The 23,104-nt window shown below is 33.2% G+C and overlaps 2 protein-coding genes across 5 annotated transcripts in view; both read right to left on the reverse strand.

Moving 5' to 3' along the window:
• Positions 1-1,024: 1,024 nt before the first annotated feature.
• LOC111703770 (uncharacterized) lies at positions 1,025-11,013 on the reverse strand. Of its 4 annotated transcripts, XM_023475814.1 has the most exons (16): positions 10,722-11,013; positions 10,062-10,111; positions 9,379-9,499; positions 8,574-8,633; positions 7,954-8,009; positions 7,503-7,562; positions 6,557-6,639; positions 5,759-5,852; positions 5,275-5,364; positions 4,357-4,490; positions 3,700-3,745; positions 3,010-3,090; positions 2,200-2,283; positions 1,757-1,845; positions 1,389-1,495; positions 1,025-1,274 (listed from the first exon to the last, which is right to left on the reverse strand). In XM_023475814.1, exons 2-14 carry the CDS (start codon positions 10,101-10,103, stop codon positions 1,765-1,767), a joined length of 1,032 nt encoding a protein of 343 aa, XP_023331582.1. In that variant the 5' UTR covers positions 10,104-10,111; positions 10,722-11,013; the 3' UTR covers positions 1,025-1,274; positions 1,389-1,495; positions 1,757-1,764. The 4 variants fall into 4 exon arrangements, with proteins under 4 accessions (XP_023331582.1, XP_023331581.1, XP_023331583.1 ...); XM_023475813.1 differs by having other exon boundaries at positions 1,399-1,845; XM_023475815.1 differs by lacking the exons at positions 1,025-1,274; positions 1,389-1,495 and having other exon boundaries at positions 1,730-1,845; positions 9,379-9,493.
• Positions 11,014-11,118: 105 nt separating this feature from the next.
• LOC111703771 (WD repeat, SAM and U-box domain-containing protein 1) overlaps positions 11,119-23,104 on the reverse strand; it is a 14,497-nt gene continuing 2,511 nt past the window's right edge. Inside the window, exons 3-17 of the mRNA XM_023475818.1 lie at positions 22,286-22,369; positions 21,271-21,372; positions 20,835-20,921; positions 19,966-20,009; positions 19,615-19,694; positions 18,513-18,564; positions 18,033-18,106; positions 16,436-16,512; positions 15,650-15,729; positions 15,225-15,309; positions 13,690-13,791; positions 12,624-12,687; positions 12,116-12,227; positions 11,767-11,904; positions 11,119-11,393 (exon numbers count right to left, since the gene is read on the reverse strand). Of these exons, the coding sequence (XP_023331586.1) occupies positions 11,379-11,393; positions 11,767-11,904; positions 12,116-12,227; positions 12,624-12,687; positions 13,690-13,791; positions 15,225-15,309; positions 15,650-15,729; positions 16,436-16,512; positions 18,033-18,106; positions 18,513-18,564; positions 19,615-19,694; positions 19,966-20,009; positions 20,835-20,921; positions 21,271-21,372; positions 22,286-22,369 (1,196 nt within the window). The 3' untranslated portion in view covers positions 11,119-11,378. The remainder of the gene's footprint in view (positions 11,394-11,766; positions 11,905-12,115; positions 12,228-12,623; positions 12,688-13,689; positions 13,792-15,224; positions 15,310-15,649; positions 15,730-16,435; positions 16,513-18,032; positions 18,107-18,512; positions 18,565-19,614; positions 19,695-19,965; positions 20,010-20,834; positions 20,922-21,270; positions 21,373-22,285; positions 22,370-23,104) is intronic.

Consider the following 23,104-nt stretch of genomic DNA (forward strand, 5'->3'; position numbering starts at 1 on the left):
GTCATGTGAGTTGATATTAAAAATTTGGGCCCAATTGGTTCAGCCGTTTACAGGTAAACGAGAAAAGTATGAATATAGAAGATGAATACAAAGAAAGGTTTTTATTGTTGTTGTCAGTAATCATTTAAACTATATATATATTTAAATATCTAAATTTTTAACATATTTGTTAATATAAACAAAATACATAATGATCATAATAATAATAAGTCTAAAAACGGACATTATTTCAGGGTCCTGTTTTTCTTATTTAGCTGTTCAGAATGTGTTTTTTAACTTAGAGATTTCAATGTACTAATTCATATTTAGATTTACCAATAGTAAGAATGTTATTAATTCTTGCGCCAATAACGCAGGTTTATTTGAAAAATTAATCGACTGTAAACGTAATTTCAAATGACCCTCCGTGCTAAGATTGTACAGCGGTTCCCTTAAAATATTTGAACAAGTATTAATCAGATATCCATGTTTTTCTTTCTTTAAATTGTTTATTTTCAGAGGAAATTTCTCGTTAATTTCGTGCTTATAAGAAGAAATGAAAAAATTATGAGAATTAGAAACGTTTGGAGTCAGAAAAACGGCTGTATCTCCCACATTTTAATCAGATTAAAGTTTCAAGGGTTTCAGGGCATTACCATCCTTGCATCCATCCTGAATATAGCTTCAGTAAGGCCTAAACCAACTATGGACGCTGATGTAGACATACTTTGATTTCTTTTCTTAATAGACGACACTCGTTTAAACCACTCTCTCTTCCCCCCTTTCGGGTCAAGAAACAGTTTATATATAATTTATATTTTCGCCTTTTCTCCTTTTTACATTTCGTTGTCATATGCTTTTCAAGCAAAAAGTATAAAAAGAGACAACTCAGTAAGTTTAAAGATTGTTGAATTCTACAGGAACACGTGATTAAATTCAAATAGAATAAAACCAAATGCATGTTACCCTGATTAGTCCGTGGTGGCTTACTTACATAAAATACAATTAAATAGAAAAGTTACACAAAAGAAATTTTTAACAAGAATCAGAGATTTGAATTTATCTGAAAAAGTATAAAATTAGAAACTTTTTTACAATTGAGTTGGTTTAGCACAAGTTACAGTTATACAACGGGGAAATGTAAATTTAAAATTACAATCAATTTGAATCTGGTAAAGTCAGATTTTAAAGGAATCAATGTATTTTTATACATTTGGTCTGAAAAGTATGAAATTGTTTAAGCTGCCAATTTAATGGTTCTGGCAAGAATTTATGAGGTTCAACAGTGCTGTTAGCTGGACATTGTTACTGTACTGTACTGTACTGTACTGTACTGTACTGTACTGTACTGTACTGTACTCTACTGTACTGTACTGTACTGTACTGTACTGTACTGTACTCTACTGTACTGTACTGTACGTATTAATGTACTAATCTGAGATCTTTTAATTAAAAGTTTTAAATACAAAAATAAACGCTTGAGGTATTGTTATTGAGTACAAATGCAGAATTTGAGATATCCTCGATCAAACCGGAGATCGCAGAAGTGATCAATTAATAAAATCAATCTCCAGAGTTGACTTGATTAAATCGGTCTCCAGTGATTCGGAGTGATTAATCTATATAATCTACCTCTAGGAATATTCTAGGGATTGCTAGAATGATCAATTGATCAGTTCAATCTTAATAGTTCAAAATCTGATTAAAATAATCTCCAGGCGTTGCTGGGGCGATCAATTGAGCATCAAAATCTCTAGAAATTGATTTAGTGATTAACTGATTAGATCAATCGGAATTCTTAGCTTTCTCGTCTCTGAGAGCTTCTCTCCAAAGAACAAACTTGTACAGTCCATCTTTCTTCACACCCTGCAATCAATCAATCAACCAATAAATCAAAAAAATAAATAAATGTTAAAAGAGACGTTGTCATGACGTAAAAAGTGCCGTCATCAATTAATCGATCCAAAATTTGAAAGATATCCACCATACTTAGAATAGGATTTTACGGGTAAAAATACTTGAATCAAATGGTTTTGATGAAACAAAATTTATTTCGACTTTTCTTGAAAAAAATAATATTTTGTATTTAACTAAAACTGTCTAACTACTTAAATAAAAACTATTAATCAACAATTATAATACAAATAACAAAAATATCAATAATAATGATAAAACAATAATACAAGGACAGCATAAAAACAAAAATAATTGTAAAAATACCTTTTTTTTCTTCTCTAGAAGATGAACAACGTTAGGTTGAGGTTGAAGAATACTACTACTGGTAGAATCTATCAGAGGTTCAACCTTGACAAGTATTCATATCAATAAACAAATTAGAATGACAAAAAGTCCCTCCTCCCTCTAAGATAAACCATTACCCAAATCGGGTATTTTACCAAATCTATTTTTAGGGAAAAATAAACCTCGATACAAAAATAGCAATGCCCGATTCACAACGGTACCCTTGAAAACTTAATCTGAAAAATCTTGTCGTTTTTCTAGATTTAAAAGGGTAAAATTCTATCAATTTCCATGTTTTCATGCAGTAAATATGCATGTCACTTTTGTAGAGAAACCATAATTGAAAATATTCAGTTTTCAAAATTGTAAACGTTGATTTAGTTCATAATTAGACAAAGCTTTGAAGGGTACCATTGACAACCGGGCATTGTAATCTTTGTAAAGAGGGTCCTTACAAATTAAGCTTAAGTCCCTTTAAGGGGGGGGGGATATTTAACAGAGGCTAAAATCTTTCTTTAAAAATAAGTTAAAACCCATTAAAACCTTTCTGGGTTAAATTCTATAAAGTTAGCCACCCAGAAGATGTCAAGAAAACGTAAAATCAAAAATTTCAGAATTCTATTGCATCTGGTTTATGAGAAACGTCCTACTAAAGTTTCCCCTTTTTGGAAGGTAACTTAGCCTACCTTAAACATTTTGTTATCAGTTAAGATATATAAAGCTGATTTTAACGCATTTTTTAATGGTTTTAAAAAGTGTTGGTATGAAATGACCCTCTGTTTTCTTCACCTTTCTTGATTTGCTGGTGGAGGAAGGTGAAGGATGTCGGACCGGTCTAGGCTGTTTTCTTTTACGAGATTTCTCCCAAACCTGTAATTCAAACAATGAAACTTTAATCACAACCTTAACTTCTTTTATAGGAACTGTTGGCGTAATTCGAAGTGACCCTCTAATCTCCATGCAAGATTCCCAATAATACCCTTGAGATCAAATCAAATCAATAATGTGAAATATATTGTTGTTTTTCAAGGGTAAAAGGTATGATAATTCCTTTATGCTTTAAGCCACTTTGGGGGCAATGATATTAACTCATATGAGATCAGACAAAACTTTTAAGGGTATTATTGTGAATCAAGCAATGCGTTCTTTGCATAAAGTGTCATTCAAAAATACGGTTCCGACTCTTCAATATGACTATTTCAAGATTGAATTTGATCTCTGGCCTTGAACCAATGAACATAGCCCTTTGTAGAAGTTTCCAGCTCCAGAGAATCATAAATGTAAGATTAAAAAACTAAATATATCCAGTCGTCTCGGCCCTGTACAGTCTCGACCCTGTACAATTCTTTTCAAGTTGACGATACAATTCACTCTTTGTCATTTTAATATTTTTAAAGATTAAAAAAAAAAAATATTGTCAAGCTCCCCTTTTTGATACTTTTGCCCCAAAAAATATGATTTAATGAAAAAAAGTATTACCTGGAGTCCTTTCTCCTTGAGAGCGCGAGTATTTTCTTCATCCTCCCTTTAACATTATTATTATTCAACTTGATATAATCAACAAGATTTTAACCAGTGTCCGAATTTAATGAATTTGAGCCGCGTAAGTCCGCCAAAAACCGGTTTCAATTGAGCGCCGGCTTAAATCTTGAAACATTGAATACAATTTTAAGTGAAACCAACCATATTTGAGCCGCGGCTTTAATTTAAGCCGCCACTCAAATTCTTTAAATTCGGCCTTAGAAGCCAGAACTTGATCCTCAAATTAAAAACACATTGAACATTGAGATCAAGCAATTTAATGCAGGGTTGTATATTATTCAGAATTACACCTCCCTTTCAGATTTAAAGCAGGGTTGTATATTATTCAGAATTACACCTCCCTTTCAGATTTAAAGCAGGGTTGTATATTATTCAGAATTACACCTCCCTTTCAGATTTACTACTTCAATTCACCGAAAAACCCCTAAATAAAACCAAATATAGGTTCTGGGGAAAATAAATGATTTTCTAAAAAAGGGGTGGGGGAATATTTTAGGAAAATATACATCCCTGGATCATATAAGATTAACAATATCCACACAAATGTTCCGAACAAGGTTTTTACATTCGTCTTCTCAACTTGATTATACTTACTTGTTTGTTTGTGCAGGTACTAGGGGTTCAGGATATCCACTGCACATTCCAGCAACTAGGTTTAAAATATCCATATCCACATCTCCTTCCTCCTCAACCCTCACTCCCTCACCCCAACCACCCACAGCATCACTCTGTAAATAAAAAAAACATTGATTAAAGGGACTGTAGACGTAATTTCAAGTCACCCTCTCCATCATGATTCACAAAACAGTTCCCTTAAACGCTTTGTCTGATCAAGTATTAATTATCAATATTTATAGTTTTGAAAACAGATTATTTTCAATTGTGGGTTTTCTACAAAAGTAGCTTGCGCATTCTACTTCAAGAACCCATTTAGGAATTATCAGAATTAAACACTAACACGAACAAATCTTCCACATTATTGATCAGATAAAGGTTTAAAGGTACTGTTGTGAATCAAGGCATTGCCATCTCTGCAAGGAGGGTCACTTGAAATTACGCGTACAGTCCCTTTAAAACCATGAAATTGTTTGAGGTGTAATTAGTAACACTAATTACAAACCATAATTTCAAGAAAAACAAAGGTGGGGTCCTGGGGGGGATTGTATGATTTTTGAAGAAAATATAAACCCCTTAAAATCTACTTGTGATTAGTGCTGTTAATCGTTTTGGTTCGTTTAAAAAACTATTACTAAACCTTTTAATCGTTTCACAGTTGTATTCAGTTAAAGTTTCCAAAATATTGAACTAAAAACAAATGGATAAACGTTCGAAAAACGAACAGATTGACTTATTGATCGTTTTTGGTTCGCTTTTTTGCATGTATTTTCTGTCAGGATTAAAATTTTGCAAAGTATAAGAAAGGCAAATGTTTTGAATAAACAAAATTGAAAGCATTTGCTCTTCTGGGTCTGTCCTAGTATACGAAAAACTCAACTTATTGCACATGCCTACCTGGGATGGTTTGCATGAAAGACAGGATTCTACGCCTAGAAGTCGAACAACTAGAGTAATAACTCCTTCTACAGCCTCGGAGGCACAGTTCTACAAGTATAGAGGTTAGAGGAAATAAATGAAGAAGAGGTCAAAACAGAGGTCAGATTTGAGGTCAAAGATATTTGCAAATGGCAAACTGATCATATTTTATACCAACAAAGCAAGTTCCTTTTGTATTTCGTTGATTTTCATGAAAAATCGCACATTTTGTGTTTATTAAACTTGAATTGAACAATTTATTTATCCAACCATCTTGATTTATCATTTCGAAAAATATGTTTATTTTTACTTTTTTTTAAAAATCCCGAATACCATGTAAGAGATAAAAAACTTGCAAAACCCGTAAAATCCCGTCAAAAAACATTTTGTTTCGCATAATTACACAAGGCAGTTGCATAAATAGATAGCAATTAAATTGGAAAATTTTATATTTGCTCTTCACCTTAGTTTCATTATCCTGCACCAGCCACCTCGCCTGCTCAGCAACCATTGGGTCAGCTCGTCCCAGGGTAGGTATAAGTATTGACACTTCAGATCTTAATAGATAGATAGATATTTCAACAGTTGAGTAAACGTTTTCTTAGTCGCCGGTCATCTTAAACGGGGTGACGGGATAGAGGGGTAGTTGAGCTGAAGGCACAGCATTATATAAAAAGGATTTTGTTTCTTATTAGTTGTATGCTTTTACCTTGTAAGTTCTATATTTGGCGAGTTAAATCGCAAAAACGCATTTTTACAATTATTTAATTGATCCTAACGAATCATATATAATAAATTCTGCTATGAACTACTATGTGTAAATGCATGAGTGCCCACTGCCCATCTTTGCATGGAAATCCAAATTCCCCAACCTCCCATTACCTTCTTTACCTGGCTTTACTTACTACCATCACCTTTCCTCTCTTTTTCTACCACCCGGCCCCAACCTTCTCTCCTTCCTTACCTATCTACCTCCATCTTCCCTGCCTACTTCATCCATCAACCCTCGCCATCCTTATCTCGATTCCATGAAATCTCATCTTCCACCTTTTTCCCTTCCCTTGCCTTTCCTTCCCTTGCCTTTCCTTGCCTTTCCTTCCCTTGTGTCTAGTTTGTGTTGACTAGGATAGTTAGTTCGCAATCAAGAGGACATTTACTTTATCTAGACAACTGTATTACTACTCTCATATTCCTTCCTCCCCATCTTCCCTCATATTACCTCCCTCCCTCTCCTACCACCTCCTCCCCTCCTAGAACTAACCTGAGCATTGTTGCTAGATTTTGGACAAGGAGAGATATTTCGTCAATAACATCTTCTCCTATCATACCAACTCTTGAGCAGATCTAAATATTATATTAATGCAATACTACCTGGGGGACATTTAATTTTTAAGAACCCCCCCCCCCCCCCCGGGGAGAAAATGGAAAAGGGAATAAAGGAATAATGAAACCAAATAACAAGTATTTTTCGGAAATAAAGATCCTCAACCGTTCCGAACAAATTAGGAAAGACGAGTTTTTCTTGGGATCGACCAAGGAAAGATATCAACAATGACAAGGACAAGAACAATGACAGGAGCAAGAAAAATGACAAGGACAAGAACAATGAGCGAGACAAGAACAATGACAGGGACAATAACAATGACAGGGACAATAACAATGACAGGGACAATAAAAATGACAAGGACAAGAACAATGAGCGGGACAAGAACAATGACAGACAATAACAATGACAGGGACAATAACAATGACAGGGACAAAAACAATGACAGGGACAATAACAATGACCGGGACAATAATAATGGCAGGGACAAGAACAATGATAGGGACAAGAACAATGTTTGGGACAATAACAATGGCAGGGACAAGAACAATGATAGGGACAAGAACGATGATGGGGACAAGAACAATGATAGGGACAAGAACAATGATAGGGACAATAACACTGACAAGGACAAGAACAATGACAGGGACAAGAACAATTATAGGGACAATAACACTGACAGGGACAAGAACAATGACAGGGACAAGAACAATTATAGGGACAAGAACAATGATAGAGACAAAAAAAATGACAAGGACAAGAACTATGAAAGGTAACAGAATAATGTACAATGACAGGGACAGGAAGAAGACGACGACAAAAACACAGATAAGGACAATGCTAGGAACGAGTACAACTAAAATGTCTTCTAAATAAAATAAACCTGTTGAGCATTATTCAGTTTAGAGGCAAGTAGACGCAGTTCCTCTTGTATTTTAGCTGCCTAGACAATACAACCCTCTCAATTCAAGGCAGTTGGATGTCGACTCGAGGTCCGAGGAAAATTATTTTTTTTCAATACTCAGGGGCGTAAACTTTCCCCCACCACCCAAAAAACTCCTGAATTTTTTTTAAAAGGATTTTTGTGCGAGTTCATAACACTTTTCATTATAAATTGAAAGGTCCGAAATAGTCAAATTCAAGTCGCAAAATCGTAGAAAGCCCACAAGTAAAAATTAAAAATTTTAAGATAGAATATCTGAGTCATTTTTTTTAAACGAAGGTTTTTAGGGCACCGTTGTGAATTGAACAAGCAACTTATTAATGGAGAATAGGTTTCTAGTCCCGTTCAGACTTGTAAGGTTGTTGTAAAGAATTAAGATTGAGATAGTTTCCTTGCAGCAACGACACTTCACATTGGGCCGGTCACACTCACGGTCCTCAGCTACACCTACAATCAATTAATCAATCAAACAAAAAATAAATCAATCAATCAATCAATAAACCAATCATTCAGTCAGTAAGGCAATCAATCAATCAATCAATCAATCAATCAATCAATCAATCAATCAATAAATCAATCAATAAATCAATCAGAAAATCAACAAAACAATCAAAAAAACCAACCAACCAATCAATTAACCAATCAATTAACTAACTAACCAATCAATTAACCAACCAACTAATTAACCAATCAATCAATTAACCAACCAACAAACAAACCAACAAACTAACCGATCAATTAAAATTATAACCATTTCATTATTTAAATCAATCATTGAGATAAATCATTAGCTAATGAACAAAATCGGAAAACCATAAATTGATCAATCACGTAAATTGATCAATCACGTATATTTACCAATCATTCAATAAATCAACTAAATGAATTTATGAATGATTATATAAATGAATAAATTAATAACTAAATGAATGAATGAATAAATGAATGAAAGGATGAATGAATGAATGAAATGGTGGATAAATGAGTGAATGAAAGAGTAAAATAACTCACCTTGTAGTATAACCAACCATTCGGTTAGAGTAGTCACAAGTCTGGTCAGAGCTATGTTCCCTAAAATTATAAATCATACATAAAAAAATGGATGTAATTCTAGTTTACCATTCTTTTATTAAGAATCGTGTCTGATTCACCACAAAGGTATTCTTTAAGCCTTTATCTGATAAAAAAATGAGGAAGAAATCGTAGTTTTTCTATCTTGAATTGTTTTTCCCGCCATCCACATCTCAAAAGGGAACAATTATTCTAAATCGCCTAAAAGCTAGCCTACATCTATATAATAAACAAGACATTCGTATATATATATATGTTGCGTATAGCATTTTTTGTGGACACTCTTGGGTGGCCGGGGAGTGTTATAGGCTAACAAAAATTCGAAATAAAAAAAAAAAAAAATTTCCAAATTTTTTAAAAAACTTTTTTTTTCCACGGGCAACGCCGGGCCCTTCAGCACTAGCTAGTATATATTTGGCTTTAGCAAAATCACAAAATATTAATGAACTTTTTGTCATGGTTCATGAAGGTATAAACATTACACACTACACAGATTGTTGGTAATATTTTAAACACATATTCAAAAACAGAGCTCTATCTTTTTTAATGGATGAAACAAGTTAAATGCCTCCTCATGGAAAGATTAAGAAATTTCTCTTACATCAAATCGCTCGAGATTTGACAAATAAGAGATACTGATGAATTTTACCAATTTATTATGGGGTATAACTTTAGAGAAAAAACATTTCTCCATTCAAAAGATCTCAGCTCACTTTATTTGGGATTTTTAAAAAGTTTAACTTACCATTAAAAATAAGAGCTTGGTTGGTTAAACTAGTTCTTGAGCCAACTCTACGCGGCTCTATCTCATGATAGTTGGAGCGGGAACTACTGGTTCTACGCGGCTCTATCACAGTTAGCTGTTCCTTAAAATAAATCTCCTTTTTATACTTCGCATATTTTCAAGAATAGCATGTCGTTGCTAAAATGAGTGGTATTCCGACAATTTCCTTAATTGTCTCTGCAACATAAGAAATTATGTCTACAGTCCCTTGGCAATTAAAAATATGGCCTAAGCATTATTTCCGCTTCCATAATCCAAGCCATAGTGATAAAAATTGTCTTTTAGTCTTGTTATTGCGAATACAACAAAATGAAGTCTTGTTATTGCGAATACAACAAATGAAGTCTTGCTATTGTGAATACAACAAATGAAGTCTTGTTATTACGAATACAACAAATGAAGTCTTGTTATTGCGAATACAACAAATGAATTCTTGTTATTGCGAATACAACAAATGAATTCTTGTTATTGCGAATACAACAAAATGAAGTCTTATTATTGCGAATACAACTAAGAAGAAACAAATAAAAAGTTATAAAAATAACTTTTTGTTCACGAAATGAAGATAAAGAAACCGTATTTTAAGGTTCTTGTTTTAGAAGTTTAATGTTAGTACAGAAGAATCTAGAAGAAAATAATGTCACCTGGCATGGCATATTGAAGAAGGGTTTGAGGGAGAGTGACATAACAAGATCTAAATATCAATCAATCAATCATTTTTTTTAGTGAATTAATCAATCAACCAATCAGTGATCAGTGAATCGATGAATCAACCAATCAATAGATATTGGGGTCCGTCCTAGAGAACGATTTTTGGACCCCCCCCCCCTCCTATCAATTTTGTACATGACCACTTATTTTTCAGCAAATTTATTATTATTTATTTTTTGTTATTTAGGGTTAGGTTAGGTTAGGACACTTTCTGGGTCGAGCGCTGCGGCTAGGACAGTCTAGGGGGCCGAGCGCTGCGGCCACGGGTTAGGTTAAGTCACTTTCTGGGCCGAGCGCTGCGGCTATCACAGGCTAGGGGCCGAGCACTGCGGCCACATGTCTTACATTTAAGATCCATGTACAAAATTGATGGGAGGGGGGGGGGGCCGGGGCTCTCTTGGAACTTACCAGATATTGGGTTAAATTGATAAATCAATCGATCAGCGAATCAATACTTCACTTAATCAATAAATCAATCAACAAATCAGAGAATCAATAAATTAACCTATCAGAAAGTCAATCAATCAATCAATCAATCAATCAATCAATTTAGTGTTTTCTTTCTAATGAATTTTATATAGAATAATATGTACCCCGTAGGCTTGTGCACTCAGCACTGTGGTATTTAAGCCATAGTTTCTGAAATTAAAAAAATATAAAAATAGTCAATTAACATTCTTAAACATATTTAAAGTTTCATTAAAGGGACTATATAGTGTAGATGTAATGTCAAGAGACCAAGTGTCTGGTCATTTGAAATCACATTTGCAGTCCCATTCTATATATAGACTTTGCCTGTCCTGGTGAGTGATTGTTTGTTTGTTTGTTTGTATCCAATAACCGTCAAAACGGCTGAATCGATTGGGCCCAATTTTGTTGTGGGACCTCGCGTGACCCAGGGAAGGTTTATGGATGATCGAATTTTCAAGAATTTGCCTCTAACAAAATTCGAATATTGAAAATCCACGAATTTTTTTTTTATAGAATCCGCGAAATGTTTTGTTTGTTTTTGTTTTAAAATGTGTAAAAAGTGAACATGTTCACAATTGAAATAGAAGATGGGCGTTAAGTTACCTTAAAGCCTAGTAAATAATAACTTTCTAATTCCTGAAAATTGTCTAATATTAACATACAATACATGAGTTATAAAGCACCTGTTTTGTGAATAATAAAATTTTTTTAATTTGTAATCACAGTTTAAAATCACATGTTTGTTCTAGATAATATGTAGATTATGATTTTGTTCAATTTTAAGTAGTTTTACCCTGTACATTATCATTGATCAGAATCCTGCACATGATCAGAACCCTGTACATGGTCAAGGCCCTGTTCATGAGCAGGATCCTGTACATGGTCAAGGCCCTGTACATGAGCAGGATCCTGTACATGATCAGGATTCTCTACATTATTATAACCCTGTACATGATCAGACCCCTGTACATTATCTGGATCCTGTACATTATCTGGATCCTGTACATGATCAGTACCCTGTACATGATCAGGACCCTGTACATGATCAAGACCCTGTACATGATCAAGACCCTGTACATGGTCAAGGCCCTGTACATTATCTGGATCCTGTACATGATCAGGACCCTGTACATTATCTGGATCCTGTGCATGATCAGACCCCTGTACATGATCAGGACCCTTTCTATTATAATTTCTAATAAACTGTTGAATCTGTATCTTGAGCTGTGTACAGGGGATAAGGTTTGTATCCTTTAGCTCTAGGTTCGTCATAGGAGAGGTCATCCTTCTTGTAATCAACCATTCCTGGAGAATATATTCATCAGTTTCAACCACAGGGGGAGGAAATATTTAATTAAATATTATTTCGCATTTTTGGAGAAAGTTCGTCAATTTGAGAAAAATCTCAAGGAGGAATTCTCACTTAACAGGTTTATCTAAAAGATGACCCTCTACCCCCCCAGGGAGATTTAAAAAAAAATACTGATATGTGCCCCAGCAGCTTGATTACTCCAACCTGGATTGCAATCTGCTCGTAGATGAATCCATCTGAAGCCTTGACCGGGTTCTCCATCAACTCCTGGGTGATAGGGCAGAGGAACTCCGGGGGTATACTTATACTCTCATACCTTCAACCACAGGGGTATTTATTTCTTGAAAAAAATCACCCCCCACACCATTTCCTCAAAAAGATCATCTCCCCCTCCCTATTCCAAATTCATCTCTCCCCCTTCATTAAAAATCATCCCCCCCCCCCAACTTCTCAAAGATCATCTCTCCCCCTTCAAAAAAAAGTTTTCCCCAAACTTTAATATTTCAGAAGTATAAAATTTGTTTAAAATTGAATTGTCACAACCTCTCTGCTCTCCAGAAAGATGAATTAATGTAATGATTGTATTATTTATAATTTATTTCGCTGAATTATCAAATAAATGATATTTGGGGCAAAAAGTTTAAAAAAGAGGGGGCAAAGGAATTAACAACATACTATAATATTATTAATTTTATCCCATAGCAAAACTTACCTAATTCTATTCGATCTGAAGCAAGATTGTGTAATTGTTTGGTCGGATTCATGGGATTTATTTTCTAAATGAAATCAAATCAAATTTTCAGCTTTTTAAGAGATTTAAGGGACTGTAAGCGTAATTTGAAATAAACCTTCAATTGAAAGATGACAATGCCCAATTCACAATGATACCCTTGAAACCTTTATCTGATCAGGAATGTTAAAGATATATGTCGTTTTTATTCTGGGGTTTGAAGTGTTTAATTCTGATAATTCCTATGTTTTCTTGCAGTAGAAATGCGCAAGTAACTTTTGTACAGAAAGCACAATTTAAAAAACTCAGTTTTCAAATTTTAAACATTATATAATTCAAATTTGATCAAACAACGCTTTAAGAAGTACCATTGTGAATCGGGCATTGCCTTCTTTGCATCGAGGGCCACTTGAAATTATGTTTAAGGGTTGAAACAGTTTTTAATAATACAGGACAAGCTTATTAAAATAATAAAACTAATCTTTACTTTTGTACTTAAAAGTTTTAGTATAGAAAAATGTGTAATTTCATGATATATTATTAACTGTGTGAAGTCTAGGTTTATTTGTTTTCAATTTATAACTTTTTCTCTAATTCCAACCCCCCAACATTTCAAAATATAACTTGCTCTCTAATTCCAACCCTCACAACAGTTCAATATATAATTTGTTCTCTAATTCCAACCCTCCAACAGTTCAATATATAATTTGTTCTCTAATTCCCACCCTCACAACAGTTCAAAATATAACTTGTTCTCTAATTCCAACCCCCCAACATTTCAAAATATAACTTGCTCTCTAATTCCAACCCTCACAACAGTTCAATATATAATTTGTTCTCTAATTCCAACCCNATTAAAGCTCTTCGCTCCTAATTAGTTAATTATAGTTGGCAAACAGTTGGACAAAATTGGCGGAATTTTTTTTGAGAAAACACATGGGTGAAACATGGGGTGAAACATGGGGTGAAAAAGTTCGTTTTTTTTTTTAAGGTTTTTTATTTCACGTGCAATGCCGGGCACTTCAGCTAATTAAATCTAAAATCATACCATGTGTACCAAGCTGCCAGGCTTTTATAGTTCTATTGGATACTCCAAATAATAAACTACTGTCCTCAGAGAAACAGCAGCTCGTAACATACCGTTCAAATCCTGAATACGATAAGAAATATTATCTATTTTTTTCTTAAATAGTAATCTATAGCTATCTAAATACGATATACATAAAGTAGTAATTTTTGTTTGTTTGTTTAAATGTCAGAAAAACTCAGGAACCCCTTGACCGATTTGACTCAAATTTTGATTGGGGAACTCGGGAGACCCATGGTAATGTTCTTAGCTTGGTTTTTAGATTCAAAACTGAGTGGGTCTACTTTAATTCGGAAACATGGCTAAAATTGTAATTTACGACCAAGCGCGGGTAAACGGTAGGAGTAACCATGAGTAGTGAGTACCCTGGGTTCCAAGCTAGTTATAAATAAAAAATTACTGTTTTATTGTTTGTTTAAATGGATGTCCGATAATATTTCAGGAACTTCTGGACCGATTTGCCTCAAATTTTGATCTGGGAATTCGGTAAGACCACAGCAATGTATTTTTATTTGGTTTGGAAATTCTAAGTTGAGTGGGTTGACTTGTATAGGGAATATTTATATTTCCAGGCAAAGCTGGGTTCAAATCCTATAAATATCATCTGTGGTAGTATTTTGAAAGGCGTTCCTCGGAAATACGGAGTTATGTACATTAAATATTTGTAACCAGTAAACAAAACAGACAGAATTTGTATTTATAAAATCTTTTGAAGAATAAAAAGACGACTTTAAATTCCAATTTACATTGGTTATGGCTGTAAACAAAGAAGAGAAAAGAATGTCTAGCTGAAAAGAATATTTTCGTTAAGCTGATATTTAGAAGAGAACGGAATTTAGATAATATTACCCTTGCAGTACTGTCATCATACCACATTTTTAGAAAACGAAAACACTAGACTGGGACCAAGAAACTCCATTTCTGAAAACCACCTCTGAATAGCTAAACTATACTCATGCTAAAAGTCTTGTATTGCACCTGTTTTTTTTGGCAAACCCTGTCAAGTATAAAATGCGATATCCAGAAAAAGAGTATTAGTTTGTAAACTTTTATATTGTTTAATGTAATTTTGCTTTAGACAAATATAAATGATGAATATGAATTCAAGCTGAGATCCAGAAGAGACAAGAATTTTATCTTTTTTACCCGTGAATCTTTTGATTAAGCTGAGATCAAGAAAAGAAAGGAATTTAAATAATATTACCCGTGAATCTTTCGATTAAGCTGAGATCACGAAGAGAACACAATTTAAATAATATTAACCGTGAATAATTTGATTAAGCTTAGATCAAGAAGAGTACACAATATATATATAATATTACCTGTAAATATTTTGTTTAAGCTGAGATCAAGAAGAGAACACAATTTAAAAAATATTACCCGTGAATATTTTAATTAAGCTGAGATCAAGAAGAGAACACAATTTAAATAATTTCACCCTTGAATATTTTGATTTAGCTGAGATCAAGAAGAGAACACAATTTAAAGAATATTACCCGTAAATATTTTGATTAAGCTGAGATCAAGAAGAGACAGAAGTTTAATTGTTTTATCTCCTCCACTTGTTGCCACCAAAGTTCCCTTTGAAAAATATATAAAATGAATATTTTATTCAAGAATACTTCATTGAAATTCGTTTCATGGTAATTTCAAGTGATCCTACTGTAAAAGAAACTTGCAACAGAAACAATGATGGAAATTGTTAGAATGAAACACTATTTAAATTCGACAATAATCAACATTATTGATTAGATAAGGTTTGAAGGGTGCTGTTGTGAATTGGGCAGAACATGATCACCCTCGATTCTTAGAATGGAGATACTTGAAACTAGAATGTTACAAAAAAAATTACTTTTAGTTTTTTAACTAAGTAGACATTTTTCTTCTTTTTTTTTTACAAATCAAAATTAAAATCGAATACCTCTTTGTTTGTCCGCACACACATAGCAGTGTTCTCGTGCACAAACACTTCTTTATCCAATACAAAACTGTTTCTTTGTCCTAAACAACAAAACAAATCTGTTTATTCAATATAAAACTATTTCTTTGTTTTTGATAACAAGATAAATCGTTTATCCAATACAAAACTGTTTCTTTGTCCTGGATAACAATGCAAATCTGTTTATTCAATATAAAACTGTTTCTTTGTTTTGGATAACAAGATAAATCGTTTATCCAATACAAACTGTTTCTTTGTCCTGGATAACAATGCAAATCGGTTTATTCAATATAAAACTGTTTCTTTCTCCTGGATAATATTATAAATCTATTTATTCAAAGTTCCCGTTGCAATTCATGTCATCCACTTTTTCAAAAATTAAATAAATGATTTTTAGGTAGAAGTATCAAAATGAGGCAAACTTGGGAGAAAGATTAATTTGTAAAAATAAGAACCCCTGTCCAAACTACAAAGATAATAATAATTATTAATAATAATAATAATTTATTTCAAGATTGATTGATTGTTACATTTTTTTGTTTAATGTATATTTATAAATATATGATAAGTTGTTTAAAAATAAAAATCTGGTACAATATTTATGAATGTATATATATACAGTCTTTCTCTAGTTTGAGCACTAATTGAGTCAAGAGACTGTTTGAATTAGCCCGTTGACATAATATTTGTTTGAGCTGATCCTTTTGAAAAGCGATGAGAGCAAGATAGATATAGAGGAAAGTTAGATGAATAAAACAAATAAAAAACCTGAATTAAGAATCCATTTTTTAAGAAGACCATCGTTCCCAACAGTTACCAATGTGTATGTACACTCCAGAATATTCCTGGACATGGACAATAAGAAGAGAAATCAAGTGTGTGTATGTAGTAAACACCTACTCCATAACAAGGCCTCGAAACGTATCTATTCAGGTACAGTCCGTCTGCAATCAAACTCCACCAGGATTGAATCCCAGGCTCTAAATGCAACATAAGGACACAAGCGTAGCTATCAAAATCTCACTACTAACACAGTGTTCAACCAGGACTGAATCCCACGCTCTAAATGCCACACAGGGGCACAAGCTTAACTATCAATGTCAATACGGACACTAGCAATCAATTGATCAATACCAATACTCAAGGTATGATCAACACTTGTATGTTTCAACGAGAACCAAATTACTTCTAATACCGTAATCAAAGCAGAGTCTCAATCAACTAACCTTTTAAAATACCCCATGTCAAAACGTTAACAGGAATTGATGTAGTTACAATTCCTACGATGTTATCATTATCACATGATTAAGACAATCGTATTACGTATTAACACACAGTCTAAAGTTTAATATATGTATTAATAGGATTAGAGAGAATAGATATAACGCGATTGAGCTTCCTCCGCACATGTTTTACATTTTTAATATTCAATTGAATCACAGTTTCAATGAATAATTTCATCATGTCAAAGTTTTCAGCATTAAATCATTATTATGTTCAACGTACTGCAGTTTACAGAATATTATGTTTCTACGATTTTTGCTGCATGGTATGTGTGTATTGTACAGGTGCAGTGAACATTGTACAGGTGCAGTGTACATTGTACAGGTGCAGTGTACATTGTACAGGTGCAGTGTACATTGTTCAAGGTATATGTACACTCCAGAAGATTCCTGGACATGGGTAATAAGAATAGTAGTAGTGTGTAAGTGTGTAAGTAAGGGGTGAAAATTTTATTGAAAACTGATTTTCTTTTTATCCTCCTCTTTAGAAAATCATTTTTTGCCAAGATGTTTGGGATGTTTAAATAGGTTTATTCAATGAATTAAGTAAATAACTGATTTCAGGGGAAATTAAATAAATTTTTGGTTAAAAAATGTCGGAAAAGTGTTTACAAATTTTCCTTTCGGTCGAACCATCGAAAGTCATTCCCCTGTGTGACGTATTGGAACAACTTAGGAACCGGTATGTTATAACCAATATAATAAAGCTCTTAGCTTATATACATATATAATTATTTGTCAGTGTATAGCTGGCCAAACGGCTAAGCCAAATGAGCTGACATTTTTTGGGGGAACCAATGGGTACCCTGGGGTTAATAAAGCTAAAAAACTTCAAATTTTTTTTTCAAAAATCAATTGAAAAAAAAAGTTATTATCGCCAAATCTCCCCAATTTCCAACCCCCTTAGCAAAATATGTTTCTTCTTTAATATGTTAAGAATGATATTTTATAAATATTAAATCATTTTGTTTGTGAAAATGCTAGTGGAAATTTTCATATGAAGAATATATGTAATGAATACGGTGGGAGGGGGCGGGATAATAAGAAAACGAAAAAAAAATAGAAAAAGGGGGGGTTGTTACCTACTGTATAGAGGACTAAAATGACTGCTGGTTACACCAAGATCATGGGCAGACTCAACACTAGACAACAAAACCTAAAATACAATCAATCAATCAATTATTCATTCACTTTAAAACCCATCAATCAATCAATCCATTCATAATCAATCAATCCACCAAACAATCAATCAATACATCCATCAATCAATCGCTGGACATGTAGTTCAAAGCATTAGGAATAAGAAAAAAACCTACCTCAGTAAAACCGGTATTTAAAATTTCTGAAGTAAAAAATGGAAAATAATATTTTCCAGTTACCTTTGTTCTATGAAATATATTAAATATGGTAAAATATAATTTCTTTTTTTTTTAAATTAAAATTTAATTTCAATCTTTCTATCAATCCATCCTTTTTCCTTAAAAATAAAAGTTTTATTTTGAATCAGCGCATTTATCGCTTTAAATAAAAAGTTTATTTTAAGTTTATCTATCTATCTCTACCTGATGGGCAGGATGTGTTGACCAGCACAATAATCTCCCATTAAAGTCACCACTAAAAACAACAAAATACTATAAAGGGATTGTCCTCAAAATTGTAAAGTGACATTTATGTGAAGTGCTTGACAGTAGTATCCTTTAAACCTATATTTCTGATGAAAACATTTGTCCGTTTATGGAATTCATCTGTTATCAAACAAATTAACATTTTCTCGCTTATTTTTCATATTAAAGGTAGTTAAACTGAGTATGCAGTATTTTTGGACAAATTCTTTAGGATTCATTTTAGACATATAAAACGATTCCACGATGTATAATTACAGAGTTTGAGCGCAAAGTCGACGTTCAAAATCATAAACTTGGGTGGGTACGTTTTCAGAATCGGGTTTTAAATTATTAAATAACGACGACGAAAAATATAGTAAAAATTCTATAGTAAACTAATTAGATTTTCAGGAACATATTTCTCAAAAGAAATTTGTCAATAAATCGAAGTTAGAATTAATTATTTCCTTTTTCATTATTATATTGAATTTCTTATTTTCCATGAATTTGTTCGCAGATTTCTTCAAATTCTTCAAATGTCGTCTTTTTAATAAAAATTCCAGAAAATCTTTGTGATTAAAGAGAGATTATAGAAAGTAATAATTGAATAAAATTACTAATTTTCGATGATAAGAATTAATTTTTTATTTTCTCAACCTGTTCCTAAACAACTTATTTGTTTATTGTAGAATTTTGTTTAAATTTTTTGTTGTCGTTATTTAATAATTAAAAAAAAACTCTGAAAATCCACCTAAAAGTACGATCTTAAACATCGACTTTGCGCTCAAACTCAGGATTTACATATCTTTAACAAGTTTTATATGTCTCAAATGAATCCTAAAGAATTTGTTCACAAAACTGCTTTCTCAGTTTAACTACCTTACATAGCCGGTCTGTCCCTTTAAAGAGTTGAAAACGATTTGTGAAAACTATCCGCGGATATTAATGAATCAATGAGAGTTTTCTAGAAATAATTTGTATCGGCGGATTTAAAAAATAAGCATTTGCATATTTGTTTCATAGATTAAGTATAGAAGAAATAAAAAGCTTATAATTCTACCTTATCAGGATAGATGAGTCAGGACTGAAGGATATAGTGTACACTGTAGACTCATGTTCTGTAATTGTTCTAACCAGTTTCTGTACATAGGATACATGCAATACTCATCAGTGATCATGTATAGCTTTGAACGAGTACATGAAAAAGTTCTCGTAGATTATGTATCGGGGATGCGGAAGTACATGTAATGAAATGAAAAAGATCGTGAAAGACACCCAATGTGGGATCCCCAGACCGACGTAATAGCTTCAGTAATTACACACAATGAAAAACTACTCCGCAGCAAATAGAGAATCAATTACAATAGGATGGATTGTATGAACTGAGTTTATTATATTAATTGCATTATTCCTTGTCCCCTAAATTCCATACATGGACTTTCTCATCATTTCCTCCTGAACAATTAACATCGGCAATAGGCAAATATATTTAAAATTCGGTGATGGAGATGGATCAAACCTCTGTAGAGAAACAAAAGTAGATGTTAGTTCCACATTTTATTGAAAATATATTTCGGTCTAGGTTGACCCTCGTCAGTTCTTGAGATTGTTTCTGTCATGAAGATTAAATACAAACAAAAACAATAGGCAAATTGTCAGAGACGACAGAGTGTACTGTGTAGGGGAAGGTTTCTCCCAGAATTTGAAACATGGAAGAAAGAAGTTAGGAAGGGATAACTTCAATTTTTAGCTAAATCAGCCAATTTTGGAAAACCAGGCCAAATACTGGGTAAAATGCCAATTTTCCGAAATCAGTGGAAAACCTACCAAATGTTAGAGGAAAACCTATCAACTGTTAGGGGAAAACCTATCAAATGTTAGGGGAAACCCTATCAAATATTATGGGAAAACCTATCAAATGTTATGGGAAAACCTATCAAATGTTATGGGAAACCCTATCAAATGTTATGGGAAACCCTATCAAATGTTATGGGAAAACCTATCAAATGTTATGGGGAAAATCTCAAAATTTAGGGGAAATATACCAACAACAAGCAAAATTAGGGGGGGAAATTGCCAATTTGGCAGAAAGTCTTCCAAATTTTTGGGAAAACCTAATATTTGGGAAAAAGCGAACGAAATTAATGGGAAATTTTTCCAAAAATATGGGGGAAAAGTTACCCAAATTAGAGGAAACGCCACCAAGTTCAAGAGAAAATCTATCAAATGAAGATGAGAGGTCTGATCAAGGATGGCGTGTACTGAATAGTGAATATTAACCTGTAGCTATAAGAGAAGAGTCTGGGGAGAAGACCCCTATTCTAACACTGGGTGAGGAGGAAGACGAAAGAGTTCTCAAAGATTCACCTGCATAAAGGGAGTATGAAAAATTAACATTTAATTAAAAATGTTTAGATTAATGTCCAAATAAATTTTTTGGACGTTTATTTTGTATTTTTTTATGACAAATTATAAACCCAAAAAAACATAAGAAATTAATCTTGGCACTTCTTTTAAAGAACTAATATCTTAAAGGTTTTTCTTGAGACTCATTGATGAAACTCGTATAACTTGTAGTTGTGGCTTAAAATCACATTGAAAAAAATTAAGTGAAACAATACGAGAATGAACAAAACACGTTCTTAAATAAAATTTTCCGACAGAAAAAAATTAAAAAGATTTAGGATAGGAAGGACAGGAAGGTGAACTACTAAACCTGAGGCAGAATCCCAGATAATGACATTTCCATCAGAAGACGCAGAGAGGAATTCGGAAGAGTAGAGGGAGAATTCAACATGATTTACTGAGTAGTTGTGTTCTAAAGAGTATAGAGTAGGTTAACATTTGAGGAAAAAATTAGAGCTTATTTCTTCCACTATCTAGTTTTTTTGCTCTTTTCTCATTTTAAATCTTATTTATGATGTTCTCATCCCTGTATCTTGTCATTTTGAGTCATACCACCTTACCCCATCAGTAAATTTTTTTGACTTCTTTTTGTCTTGAATGCAGGGTTGACATACTTTAAATTAATTCTTTTTTTTAAGATTGGCATGTCCGATTCACCACCTTTAACCTTAAACCGAACCCTAGTAAGTGTCAACCTTGTTTGCAAACTGTTTTGTAACGAAAATGTATTAGATTTTGGTTACCAGGTGTCACAGAAAATATATTCTTTTGTAAAAACTGACCGTAGATTTTTTTAAATGTGTCAAGATTGCTGCGTTTTACTCTATTGCACTAACGTACAGTACACCTGGGTTTTCGATTTTAAATTTTAAAATAACATAGATTTCTACCCCATCGCCGAGAAGAAAAACATTAAAAGCAGTGCTTTGAATCCATTTAATTTCAATGCGGATCTGGATCCGCACCGGAAAAACATGGATCCGGATCCATGTAATTTCTAAGAGATTTACTGAAATTTTTTAACAAAGCAGAATTTTCAAGTGTTTTGTCTTATATTTTCGTTTATTTTATGCTGAAGTTTGATGAACCATTCAAAAATCAGATTTTTTTAAAAAATCTCTCTTTTATCAATAGTCCAGATTTGGGTTTAGAGAGTAAAATTATTTATTTTTGCAGTTTAAGATTGATATTTTACTCCTTGGATTCGGATCCGGATCCAAGAAGCCAACATCTTGCGGATCCTCAGCACTGGTTTATAGGGTGAATCTAATATGCCACCCGAAAAATGAAGGGTTACAATTTTGAAGGAAAAAGTCCAAACTTACTTCCTTTGGGAGAAAATGGACTGAGGACCAAGGTTTGTCCCTCTAACCTCCAGAGGTGGATCGAACCATCTCCTGCTCCTGTTCCTATAAAAATCATATTTGGGTTTAAACAATTTGCATATTTTTTAATCAAAAATATCAAGACTCGGGAGAGCTTGTATAATTTCCAGAATAACCTAAAGCTAGATGAGCTCTCGAAATTTAATAACTTATCTCGAATAAATTTATTAAGTGGCAAAAAACATTTGGCAAATCTTTATGAAGTTTACTACACGATAGAGAAGATGAAGCAAACTTATAATGCTACATCAGCACATCAGTAATATCCCTCCACTTTTCATCTAAATTTTAGTATTGTGATGATTGATTATCTATTAGGTCTGTAAATTGGACATAACTAGGTAGTTTCCTAGAGTACGATTTTTGGACACCCCCCACCCCCCGCCTCCCATCAATTTTGTACATTTTGTGTAATTGATCATGTGGCCGCAGCGCCCGGCCCCCTAGACTGTCCTAGCCGCGGCGCCCGGCCCCCTAGCCTGTCCTAGCCGCAGCGCACGGCCAAGAAAGTGCCTTAACCTAACCTAACTCTAAATAAATACTAATATCATAGAAAATTGTTGAAAAAGTGGTCATGTACAAATGTGAAAAATCGTTTTGTAGGACAGACGCTCTGAAACTTCTATATGGAAAATATTGTCGTTAGTCTATGTTTAAAAGTGTAAAATTCTGATAATCCCTAAATGTTTTCCTGCAGTGAAAATGTCTCTTTTGATGGGAGACCATAAAACCATCGCGGTCCGTCCTAGTGAACGATTT

This window comes from Eurytemora carolleeae, unplaced genomic scaffold (genome assembly GCF_000591075.1).
Source record: "Eurytemora carolleeae unplaced genomic scaffold, Eaff_2.0 scaffold553, whole genome shotgun sequence".
NCBI lineage: Eukaryota > Metazoa > Arthropoda > Copepoda > Calanoida > Temoridae > Eurytemora > Eurytemora carolleeae.